Source organism: Garra rufa, chromosome 23 (genome assembly GCF_049309525.1).
Source record: "Garra rufa chromosome 23, GarRuf1.0, whole genome shotgun sequence".
NCBI lineage: Eukaryota > Metazoa > Chordata > Actinopteri > Cypriniformes > Cyprinidae > Garra > Garra rufa.
Genome location: NC_133383.1, coordinates 9902666 through 9915696, shown reverse-complemented (window position 1 = coordinate 9915696; position 13031 = coordinate 9902666). Strand labels below are relative to the sequence as shown.

Here is a 13031-nt window from a genome sequence, read left to right as displayed (position 1 = left end):
TTAACAATCCGTAAAAATGTCTACAAGAGAGGATGCTGGCTTGAGTATTTTAAATGTTAAGATGTGTTTAACTGATATTTTAAACCAGCGGTAGAATAAAGCATAGATAAGAGGATTCAGACCGGAGTTAACATACAAAGTCCATATTAGAAATGTCATTGTGGCAGAAGAGATTATAGTAGTCCCTGTTACAGACAATATATAAAAGGGAATATAGCAAAGCAGATAAACTGTCACAACGATTCCTAATGTCAGAGCAGCTTTGCTCTCAGATTTTCTCTTCACTGAACCTTCCATTTCACATTTACCACTCTTCATCAGAGAGTTTATAACTTTCACTTGCTGATGTGCAACATAAAATACCCTCAAATACAAAGTTATAATTATAGTACAGGGTAACAAGAAGGAAAAGAACATGTCAGTGAACGTCCATGAAAAATTTATTACTAAAAAGCATCTTCCATAGCATACATCTTGTCTTTGGGATGCTTCAAAATATCTGCCACTAATTAAATAGCCAATGTTGTACGTTGAGGAGAAAAACCAGCAGAGACAGATGCATATTAAAGTTCTGGTCATGGTTATTTTACGTGGGTACTGTATAGGGTGACAAATAGCCACATAACGATCAACAGCAATTAAAATTATGTTACAGATAGATGTTGAGATAACCAGTCCCATGATTATCATAAACGCATCACAGAAGGTGTCTCCAAAATACCAACACGTCTCAATCAGTTTAATAGCATCCACGGGCATTACAATAAGTCCAACAAACATGTCGGCCACAGCCAGAGAGAGAATGATCAGGTTGGTTGGAGTGTGAAGTTTCTTGAAGTGAGAGATGGAGATGATCACCAGCAGGTTCAGAAACACAGTCCATGCTGACAGCAATGCAAAAAACACATACATGATAATGTATTCATGACTGGAGCGTTTTTCCTTGATACATGATGAGTTGATTGCAGGAAAGCAGTAATGAGTCTCATGTTCCTCTGTCTCATAGGCCATGTGTGAGTCTCCTCCTGTTAGGAGTTTGTTCTGCTTTCCTCACGGTCCTTTCATTTATACAGTGTCTGGATCAGACTGAACAACCCATCTACCGCCCACTCTGATGCTGCAAAATGATGTAATTGCTTTCTTTTAATAATTCCAAACTTGGTAGTCAAATTACTGTGCACATAAGTAAACAATCAAGGCATGGGACTAAAATGTTGCTTTTACTTGATGCTATATCCACAATGAAGTCCAAGAACATTTGCATATTGACCATGACATATTGTCATCATACATGCATACATAGATCAATACTCTACTGAACAAAAGAAAAGAATAATGAAAAGAAAGTAAGTTCGGTGAAGAGAGCGCTGATCATTCACTCCCCCCACTGACAATCCCTGCTGGACCTGAGACTCGAACCTACAACCTTCAGGTTACAAGTCTGACTCTCTAACCATTAGGCCATGACTGCCCCCAAAATAAAAAGAACAGCTGTGAAACAGTAAATGAGTAAATGACAATGTTCTTTATTTGGTGAAATACTTACTGCAAAAAAAGAAAGGCTCACAATTGACATTTGTACTGCCAAAATCTCTAACATTTGTTTGTCGATCTCTTTCTTAATTATCTAAGTGCATTGTGAAAAAAATGGAGGATAAATTACAGTGCAGCCCCCAAAATATCCTGAAAGAGACTTTACACTAACATTCAGAGCTGCATGATAAATAATAATTTTAGCTCTCAATAAATTTACCATGTTATGTACCCTGAAAGCATTTCAAGCATTTGCATTATCATTGGCCTCTACAAGCTTTCATGACTGCAGCTTCCATATTTCAAAAGTTTAAATCCCCCAATCAGAGTGTTTCTTTTAAATTAACACATTTTCTACCCAGTGGTACCCAGAAAGAGCAAGTATTCACAAAGTTCCATTTTCATTCAGTTGAATTACCTCAGACAAACAAATAACATTGGCCATGACAAGAACTAGTCAGGTTAGAACTGGTTTATCAATGCCATAATAAATGTTATTATTTACCTTAATTTAAATGTAAACAATCATATCAAGGAACATTAATTCCATTAAGGAAAACTAATACTCATTGCTGCTGAAGATACATGAAGGTCTTAAAGAAGAAAAAACTGACAATTAATAGCTACAAACAAATAGCTTACAAGCACACTTAGCAGTATACAAGGAAGGACTTCAACCTATGTTACAAATTAGTTTAAATCCACATTTGTGTTTAAACTTAAATAATTATGTCATTATTCAGCATCAGAGTGGGCGGTAAATGGGCGATCCAGATACTATATAAATGAAAGGACAGTAAGGAGAGCACAACAAACTCCTAACAGGAAGAGACTCAATCATGGCCTATGAGACAGAGGATCATGAGATTCAATACTGCTTTCCTGCCATCAACTCATCATGTATCAAAGGAAAACGCTCCAGGCATGAACACAATATAATTTACCTGTTTGTATCACTGCTGTCAGCATGGACTGTGTTTCTGAATCTGCTGGTGATCATCTCCATCTCTCACTTCAAGAAGCTTCACACTCCAACCAACCTGATCATTCTCTCTCTGGCTGTGGCAGATCTGCTTACTGGACTTATTGTGACACCCTTAGAGGGCATCAAGCAAAATGAGACATGTTGGTACTTTGGTGATACTTACTGTGGACTGTTTGTAATTCTCGTTAGGCTGCTCCTTTGTACATCTGTTAGTAATTTAGTTTTAATTGCTGTCGATCGTTATGTGGCTGTGTGTCACCCTTTACTCTACCCACAGAAAATAACCACAACTAAAACTTTAATAAGCATTTGTCTCTGCTGGCTTTGCTGTTCAGTTTATAATATTGAGAATGTAATTAGTAACGGATATTTTAATATCTCACACAAGAGGTTATGTTATGGTCAGTGTATTATTATGCTTAATCTTGCTTGGAGATTTAGTGATTTGACCATTTTCTTTCTATTTCCTTGTGTTGTGATTATTACTGCATATTTGAGGATATTTTATGTTGTACAATGGCAAGTGAAAGTTATAAACTCTCTGATGAAGGGTGGTAAATGTGTAGTGGAAGGTTCAGTGAAGAGGAAATCTGAGAGTAAAGCTGCTCTGACATTAGGAATCATTGTGACAGTGTATCTGCTTTCCTGGATTCCTTTTAATATCTGTTCACTAACAGAAATCACAACAATATCTTCTACTACAATGACATTCCTATCATGGACTCTGTATGTTAGCTGTGGTCTGAATCCTCTCATCTATGCTTTATTTTACCGCTGGTTTAAAATCTCAGTTAAACACATTATAACTCTTAGAATATTTCAGCCAGCATCCTCTCTAATAGACATTTTTACAGACTATCATTCATGATTAACTAAATATTAAAGGAACTGTTTACCCAGAACTGTGCAGATTAAAGATGCAATAAACAATATCTGTTCTTTCTTCTAAGAAAGCATTACATATATTCCTCACAGAGACATGATCCCAAAGCACACCGCAATAATCAAATTAATTCACTGCTAAAAATAATCAGTACAAAGAAGTATCATGTAATAAAAATGGACTGCTTTAACCAATATGTCTGTTATGTATATATGCATGCTTATTAAAGTATCACGGTATTACCTTATCAACATGCTAGCATCAAACTTACAAATGACAAATGTATAAATGTATCACATGTGTGTTCATTTAATAAAATGAAAAAAAATGTATCACAAATATTACCAACAAGGAACCCAATATCTCTGTAAATGTATATAAGGCCCCACCACAGTCTGTATATTGTGTTTGTTGCAGATGTATCTATAGCACCCGAGACTTCATACAAATGTATTTCAGTCACACTCCTCAATGCTAAACACAATTATTAAATATATTGTTTAAAATATGGTTTATTTACATTAATTATTAAGTAATAATAGTTCATCAACAACAACAACAAAAACAGCCATTAAAAAGTTGCTAGGCAATTCAGTCAAGAATGAAGGCAGCTTTCTGATATACAGCACTGAATTTACATAAACACGTGATTTTGCCAAAACTATCTTCTCTGGAACAAATAATAGATTAAAGAGACTAAAAACTACTGTTAGATTTACCCATAACAAATTATATCTCATGTGTAACCACTAAAGATACATCAGAGCCAATGGTAAATTCCAGAAGATCTGGCCGCGGTGAGGCCACTCTCGAGCGGATTGATGAGTGCGATAACGAAAGCAAATTCTCAAATAGATCAAATAGAATCTTTATTAACAAGCTGCATATTTAACCTATAAAAATTAATGTATTTAACAATAACTATAAACATTAGAAAATATTTTACAGGCATAGTAAGATCACTGTTCACAATATTCAATTGAGGGTAAGAATTATGAATATATATGAATATATGTCTTCAGAAAACTTTACGTTCTTTTTTTTTTTTCATCTTGCCTCTATATAACGCATATTAAAGTAGTGTTTAAGCCAAAGACTATAGAATACCAAAGACATGTCACTCGTGTAGTTTTGAATGGGGAACAATGAAACGGTCATCATGGCCGCGAAGCTCCGCCTTCTTAGTGAAAGAGCCAATCGTTGATCAGTAAAGTCAGCGCGTCACAGCATCTGCCGTTAGAAGTCCCGGTTGCTATAGAAACAGCCGGCGCTCTAAGACGTGCGTTCAGTATTGCGCATGCGCACTGGCTCATCTAGCCGGAAAAATAAGCGTTTTTTTAACGCTATTCAAGCACAAGGAACCATATTTATGAGGCAGTTCTTGTTGGATTTCTTTGGAGATTTAAAATATGAAATTTAATCGTAAGCTTTGTGAACAGTTTAGGAGAATTTGATGTTTCCCCATTCAAACAGATAGGAGCTGCACTTGTATGCCCGAGAGGCGTTTCAAAGATGGCCGCCGAGTGACATGACTTGCCTTAAAGGGACTTTGGTTTAAGCACAGCGCTGCTGTTTACAGTGGCGACCAGAGAAAATGCTGTATCTGCTTTTCAATAAGCACCACCTGCTGCCAGAGACTGAATCTGCATTCTCATTTAGCCCGTCTGCTGTTTTTGTTTTGTGCAGATGTTTTATGTAGTATGTTCACAAAGCTCAAGACCTTTCTGTTTTTGCTTCAACCTAATTTAAATGAAAAACTGCACATTTTAAATGTTTTCAATCTACTTGTGATTAAAATGCTACAGACAGCTTGCCCTATATTAGAACTAATTAGAGATGCACAGATTGACCAGCTAGTGATCGGAATTGGACGATTTTTTTGCATGATCGGCCCGGATCGGTGACCGGCCGGTCAATGCCTAGTCTTGCCGATTCCGAGCCGATCATGCAATTACATCACAGCTACGCGCACGCACTCACAGTCGCGTCAAAACATTTAATTGGTTTGGAAGTTTTTTTTCTGTCAGTGAAGATGACACAAAGATGTTTTGTAACATTTGTAATGCCAAAATACAACGTGGGGAAACAACCACAAAAAAAAAAAAAAAAAATGGAACAACAAACCAAATAAGACACTTAAAACACCATCACTCAGCTGAATATGCCCAGTTTAAAAAAGGGGAAAGCAGCGAAAGCTAGCGCTCCGAGTCCAAGCCAAAGCTCGCCAAAGTGTTGAAAGTGAGCGCTTGTTTAGCTTAGCTGGACATGTGGTAGATCGCGACCCACGTCTCTGCATATTTTGCATGTCTCTCTTAGTTAACACACCTAATTCAGATAAACAGCTCGTTAGAAGTAGGCTCTGTTAATGAACTGTGTTCCCATTAACATGGTCCCTGTATAGTCGTCATTGCACCCTACTCCCTTGAAGTTTACTACATTTCGGAACATTCATTCACATATTTGCACTATGCCACCGCATACAGCGTCTTCACACTAGGGCTGGGCGATATGGCAAAAATGTAATCTCGATAATTTTTTCCCATACTGAACGATAACGATATATATTCCTATATAAGCTGCTGATGTTGCCAGCTTTAAAATAGTATCCCAACAATGACTAAAGCCGCAAAAATTAAAGGGTTCATTAAATTACATTTTAAACTATAGTTTATTAACAAAAACAGATTACAGATTTGGCCTTTAAAGTTAAAACAGATTACTAAAATAAATGAAATAAAAGTTGTGACAGAGTAAATGAGAGTAAATGTACAAAATGTAAACATAAAATTATTGTAAAAACATAATTTGTAACATTTATTTATTTAATTATTATTAACACAATTGTTCATTTTCTCGATCATAGATTGAGATATTTCAATTAGAGGCAACCACTGCATTTTTAAACAATCTACAGTATAAATAACAAAAAAATTACGAGACAATTTTTCTTAATTGTAATAAGAGAAAACAATTCAGCCATAATCAAAGTAGGCTACCCTCTAAATATTCAAAGTGCAAATAGAGACCGAATATTTCAAGCATAATGCACAGCTATACACATACACAACCCATTATAGCCTACATGCTAATAACAGCCTAGATATGTCATGTAGCCTAATTTGCGTGCGTTGGGGAGTCACTCTCTAAACTTGGGGTATTAAAATTGCTTTTGAATGCGCGGGCATGTTTTGCTTTCGGTTTCAGTTTTAACAATTGCGGCAAATTTTTCGGATAGCCAAACCACTTATATAATGGAATTCGTGCTACGATTAGGTTAGATTCACTTTCGTCGCTGCTTCCACTGTTTTTTTTTTCGTCCTGGTGTTAAGTTTGCTTCGCAAAGTGCGGTAGGAAATGAACTTTGTACTTTGTGCACACACACGCTGCATGCTGATTGGCTGTTATCGCATATTTCTGCTGTGTGATTGGCTCTTAGATTAATCCATATCGAGCAAAAAATGCCTAGAGCTTATCATCGTTATTAACAAATTTTATCGCGATTCGATATGATATTGTTTATCGGCCCAGCCCTACTTCACACACAGCTTCAAATGGAACATATACGCTTGCTTTAAACTTAATAGTTCGCAGCGAGCATATATGTTCCATTTGAAGGTAATTAAAACGTGTGATACGTGAATTTAAATTGTATTATTACAGATGCATGTATGTCACACTTCTTTATTAAGTTTCATCTGTGTGCGGTGGCGTAGCGCAAATATGTGAATGAATGTTCTGAAATGTAGTAACGCTGGATTAATTGGTGACAAGGCAGAAATGCTTCTCTTTATCAAGAAAAATTTGCCATTAATGCTCAAGTAATAGCATATAGTTAGTAATAGAATTAAATAATAGCATTGTTATTTCTAACTGTTTGAAGACACAGTGCACTTTGTTAGTAAAGTTATTGTTGTGAGACGATCCTGTAATTAATGTTTTAAAAATTCTTCCATAATAAAATTCATTTAAGAAAAGTAGATTTTTGTTAGTACTTATAGTGACATTTTAAAGGCACAGAGCACTTTATTTTGTTAAAGTTATTTTATTGTGAGAAGATCCTGTAATGTTTATTAATTTCTTTTATTAAAAAATAAAAAATTGAATTAAAGAAAATATTTCTGTATATGAAAATCAGAATTGGCAAAAATCGGAATCGGCCAAGAAAGTTGCAATCGGTGCATCTCTAAAACTTTTAAACAAATTGTTCATGTACTTGCATTTTCAGTCTACAGTTGCTTTCACAAATCTGCAGTGTTTATGCTTCAAGAAAATAATTAAACCACTGCTCAGCATCAGAGTGGGCGGTAAAGGGTGGTCTAGTCTGATCCAGACACTGTATAAATGAAAGGACAGTAAGGAGAGCAGAACAAACTCAAGGAGGAGACTCAATCATGGCCTATGAAACAGAGGATCATGAGAATCAATACTGCTTTCCTGCCATCAACTCATCATGTATCAAAGGAAAACGCTCCAGGCATGAACATAATATAATTTACCTGTTTGTATCAGTGCTGTCAGCATGGATTGTGTGTCTGAATCTGCTGGTGATCATCTCCATCTCTCACTTCAAGAAGCTTCACACTCCAACCAACCTGATCATTCTCTCTCTGGCTGTGGCTGACCTGCTTACCGGACTTATTGTGATACCCATAGAGGGCATCAAGCAAAATGAGACATGTTGGTATTTTGGAGACACATACTGTGGACTGTTTGTAATTCTCGTCAGGCTGCTTCTTTTTACATCTGTTGGTAATTTAGTTTTAATTGCTGTCGATCGTTATGTGGCTGTGTGTCACCCTTTACTCTACCCACAGAAAATAACCACAACTAAAACTTTAATATGCATTTGTCTCTGCTGGTTTTGCTGTTCAGTTTACAATATTGAGAATGTAATTAGTAACGGATATTTTAATATCTCACACAAAAGATTATGTTATGGTCAGTGTATAATTATGCTTAAGCCTGCTTGGAGATTGACTGATTTGATCCTTTTCTTTCTATTTCCTTGTGTTGTGATTATTACAGTGTATTTGAGAATATTTTATGTTGTACAGAGGCAAGTGAAAGTTATAAACTCTCTGATGAAGGGTGGTAAATGTGTAGTGGAAGGTTCAGTGAAGAGGAAATCTGAGAGTAAAGCTGCTCTGACATTAGGAATCATTGTAACAGTTCATCTGCTTTGCTGGATTCCTTTTAATATCTGTTCACTCACAGATATCACAACAATCTCTTCTACTACAATGACATTCCTATCATGGACTCTATATGTTAGCTGTGGTCTGAATCCTCTTATCTATGCTTTATTTTACCGCTGGTTTAAAATATCAGTTAAACACATTCTAACACTTAGAATATTTCAGCCAGCATCCTCTCTGATGGACATTTTTACAGATTATCATTCATGATCAACTAAATATTAAAGGGATTATTTACCCACAACTGTGCAAAATAAAAATGCAAAGATTATGAAGGCTGCCAATATCTCTTTTGTGTTTAAAGGATGCATCACATCTACTTAAGTAAAAGGGTTTAAAGGTGTACCGAGTAGGCTTTTGTTTCACTATGTCAATGTTCTTGGACTTTATACTGAGACCTGTAATTGTGGATATAGCACAAGGTAAAATTTTATTGTGCCCCCAATTCTGTAGATGACTGGAAAGAAGTAGACTTTGCTTTGTTCATACTTTGTATATCTTCAGTCCTAGTTGCACCTGATTTTATAGAAAGGTGTTTTATATCAAGCAGGCACAGAACATACATGCTAGTCGGCCGTTGGCCGTAATCTCTTTGGTGTGTTCAAGTGCAACTTTCAGGTCAGACACTAGTGATGCGAGGTGACACCAGCCGCCCTCTGCACTGCTATTTATTTTATGGCCGCTTGGTGTCACAGCCTGTAGTCCATAGATATGATAACCAAAGACTGTAGTAGACACACATGCATTACACTGCTTTAACAAAGAGCTAAAGGCAGGCCTCTGCACATGATAAGATCTCCAACACCTTGTATCTGCATTATTACATAATCAACAATCAAATAATATAATTATGAATTAATTCTTATTTTTATTATTTATGCTGATTCCAACTGTCAACATTTAGCTAATTTTAACCCATGAAAACAAACTCTCAGTCCTCTGAGGACAATGCAGCATCAGTGTATTGCATGTATTTGTCTTCACACCCTTAATGAACAGATCAGTCTCAGATTGTCATTGCAGCTGAACTTTAACACTGAACATGTGTTAAAAGGACCCTCGGGATTACTTACAGATGTGAACTACCAAACAGAAACACAAGTGAATTTCCTTCGGCAATTAATTTCAGTCTGAATTTGGTCAAATTAATGAAGATGCAAAGTCACTGTCTAAATGGCAGGTCAGAGGCCTAGTGCACACAAAGTGGCTCGGGCAATTCAAAAGTAGCAATAAACATTGGCCCCTAAAATGTACTAAAATGGTTATGTCTTTGTGGTCTTGTTATATGTAGTCCTTCAGTTTTTAATTCTCTTAAGTTCCGGTTTCCTACACCTATACTTTTGTTAATAAACATCTGTATTTCTTTCTCTGCTCTTTCTCTAAGACATTACATATCACTAACATGCACTGCCTGATCAAACATTTAGGTCCCTGGTCGTCAACTGGTGGACTCCGGTCCGAATCTGGACCGTGAGATGCGTCCATGCGGACCGTGAAGGCTTTTGACATAATGAAATAAAAAAATACCAAACGCTAATTTCTAATAAATAAATTTATATCAAGCACATCAGGGTCGGCGTTTGGGTGCAATCTTCCATTCAGTGATGAGAGCAGAGATTGTTGCATTGCGTACAGACAGATGTAGCTTTCAGTGAGTGAAAAAGGTTGATGCAAAACGCATTATGTTTGGGGTTAGTCGCAATATTGTTAAGTTTCTATTTTTAAATATAGTTTTTTTCAATATACTGTATTTTAATAAATATTTATGTTTTAAACCATGAAGGTGAGCGAATGAATATCACAGAAGCAACGTGAAAACTGCGCAATATTTTAAAGTGAAAGTAAAAACAGCGCTTTCAGCATCTGGCGTGCACATTCTCTCATAGACAATGAGAGATGAATATACTTCATGTGCTGATATTAATTCACTCCCCTAATATTTTTTTTGCGCACCGAACATAGTGGGGAAAACAAAAAGAAACGTATTCTGTGTAAGGGTTGTTTTTGGAAGTTGGTGCTTGAAATAAAGCTCTTAATTTTCATTGATGACTGCAGTGTTATTAGGGGTTGAGTCTTAATTATGATTTCAGGTTGTCTTAAATGTGGGGACTGAAAGACAAGAATTGTGATTGAACTTTAAAAGGCTATCCATTGAATAAATATGAGCGGTGCTTGTTTCAAAGTCAGCTGCGGCGCTGCTTTGTGTACTACCATTCTGAAAGCGCCTCCTGCTGGAAGAGAATGATCTGCCATTTTTAATCAGCTCGTACGTCTGCTGTTGTCAAAAACAACCAACGTGAAAATCAATCCATGGTTTTAAGCAGCAAACTCGTAGTTTTAAATGTGAACTGATGGATTGACAAAATAATGTGTTATACAAATTTAAACAATAAAGGCAGTAACATATGTATATGTTATTTAATTAATATAATACTTGATTGATAATAATTGTTTAAATTAATATAAGGATTGATACTTTTGACCCCTGAAGGCTGAAATGTGAAGTTTATAATTTAAGATTTTTTTTTTTTTTTTTTTTTTTTTTTGTGAAACCTGCATCTGAATTGTAAATCATGCTTTTTACAGTTATTTAAATTATTTCTTCATTTATTTATTTTTTTCAGGTCTTAAATATGCTGCAGATACCCTACTCTTGCAAAAACCATCAATAGGTTTTTATTAGGGCTGTCAAATGTATAAATAAATATACACACAAACATGTAAAGATTTTTTAAAAAAGTTATATGTATGAACAGTTATACTTGTATTTAATTTAAATTATATAAAATTATAAATATTTTAGATTTAAAATGTAAAATATTTTTCTTTAACAAACGTGTGTGTATTTATATATACATAATATATATACACACACAGTACAGTCGTGGCCAAAAGTTGAGAATGACACAAATATTAGTTTTCACAAAGTTTGCTGCTCAACTGCTTTTAGATCTTTGTTTCAGTTGTTTCTGTGATGTACTGAAATATAATTACAAGCACTTCATACATTTCAAAGGTTTTCATTGACAATTACATGACATTCATGCAGAGTCCTTATTTGCAGCGTTGGCCCTTCTTTTTCAGTACCTCTGCAATTCGCAATTGGGCATGCTCTCAATCAACTTCTGGGCCAAATCCTGACTGATAGCAATTCATTCTTTCATAATCACTTCTTGGAGTTTGTTAGAATTAGTGGGTTTTTGTTTGTCCACCCGCCTCTTGAGGATTGACAACAAGTTTTAAGATCTGGGCCAAAATGTCAAAGTTTTGGTCCCCAAACCACTTAGTTATCACTTTTGCCTTATGGCACGGTGCTTTATGCTGGAAAATGCATTGTTCTTCACCAAACTGTCGTTGGATTGTTGGAAGAAGTTGCTGTTGGAGGGTGTTTTGGTACCATTCTTTATTCATGGCTGTGTTTTTGGGCAAAATTGTGAGTGAGCCCACTCCCTTGGATGAGAAGCAACCCCACACATAAATGGTCTCAGGATGCTTTACTGTTGGCATGACACCGGACTGATGGTAGCGCTCACCTTTTCTTCTCCGGACAAGCCTTTTTCCAGATGCCCCAAACAATGGGAAAGAGGCTTCATCTGAGAATATGACTTTGCCCCAGTCCTCAGCAGTCCATTCGCCATACTTTTTGCAGACGATCAATCTGTCCCTGATGTTGTTTTTGGAGAGAAGTGGCTTCCTTGCTGCCCTTCTTGACACCAGGCCATCTTCCAAAAGTCTTGGCCTCACTGTGCGTGCAGATGCGCTCACACCTGCCTGCTGCCATTCCTGAGCAAGCTCTGCACTGGTGGCAATCCGATCCCGCAGCTGAATCCTCTTTAGGAGACGATCCTGGCGCTTACAGGACTTTCTTGGACACCCTGAAGCCTTCTTAACAATGCAGTGGAAAGTTTTTTTTTTCGGGATTAAGTTACTTTTCATGGCAAAGAAGGACTATGCAATTCATCTGATCACTCTTCATAACATTCTGGAATATATGCAAATTGCTATTATAAATAACTTAAGCAGCAACTTTTCCAATTTCCAATATTTATGTAATTCTCAAAACTTTTGGCCACGACTGTACACACTCATATAGTATGTAATTATAAACTTTTATTTTGGATGTGATTAATCATGATTAATCGTTTGACAGCCCTTGTTTCTATATAATTGTCCAGACCTCGGCTGATGGGGTTCATGGACCTATGGACCTCGAGCTAGGTGATGCTTTTTTTTTTTTTTTTTTATGCACCCACAAGAGTCACCTACGAGGGAAACTCCCCCCATTAAAAAAATAAATAAAAATCTGATCTTGAACAAATGTCTGTAAAAATCCTGATTTGAGTATTACTAAAAAAATAATTCTACATGTTAAAGAAAGACTTCAGAAAAATCGTTATCAGTGATGGTATTGGCAGATACTGCTTTCTGTGATTGG

The 13031-nt window shown here is 36.1% G+C and overlaps 1 protein-coding gene and 2 pseudogenes across 1 annotated transcript; 2 read left to right on the top strand and 1 right to left on the bottom strand.

Moving 5' to 3' along the window:
* LOC141298895 (trace amine-associated receptor 13c-like) lies at nt 1-1978 on the bottom strand (annotated as a pseudogene).
* Nucleotides 1977-3386, top strand: LOC141298894 (trace amine-associated receptor 13c-like; annotated as a pseudogene).
* Nucleotides 3387-7771: 4385 nt separating this feature from the next.
* On the top strand, nt 7772-8806 carry LOC141298893 (trace amine-associated receptor 13c-like). The gene has a single exon (XM_073829206.1). It carries the CDS (start codon nt 7793-7795, stop codon nt 8804-8806), a length of 1014 nt encoding a protein of 337 aa, XP_073685307.1. The 5' UTR covers nt 7772-7792.
* The last annotated feature ends 4225 nt before the right edge of the window (nt 8807-13031 follow it).

Bases quoted from the DNA above. Each gene is read 5' to 3' on its own strand.
- LOC141298893 (XM_073829206.1), top strand. From the start codon at position 7,793: ATGGCCTATGAAACAGAGGATCATGAGAATCAATACTGCTTTCCTGCC.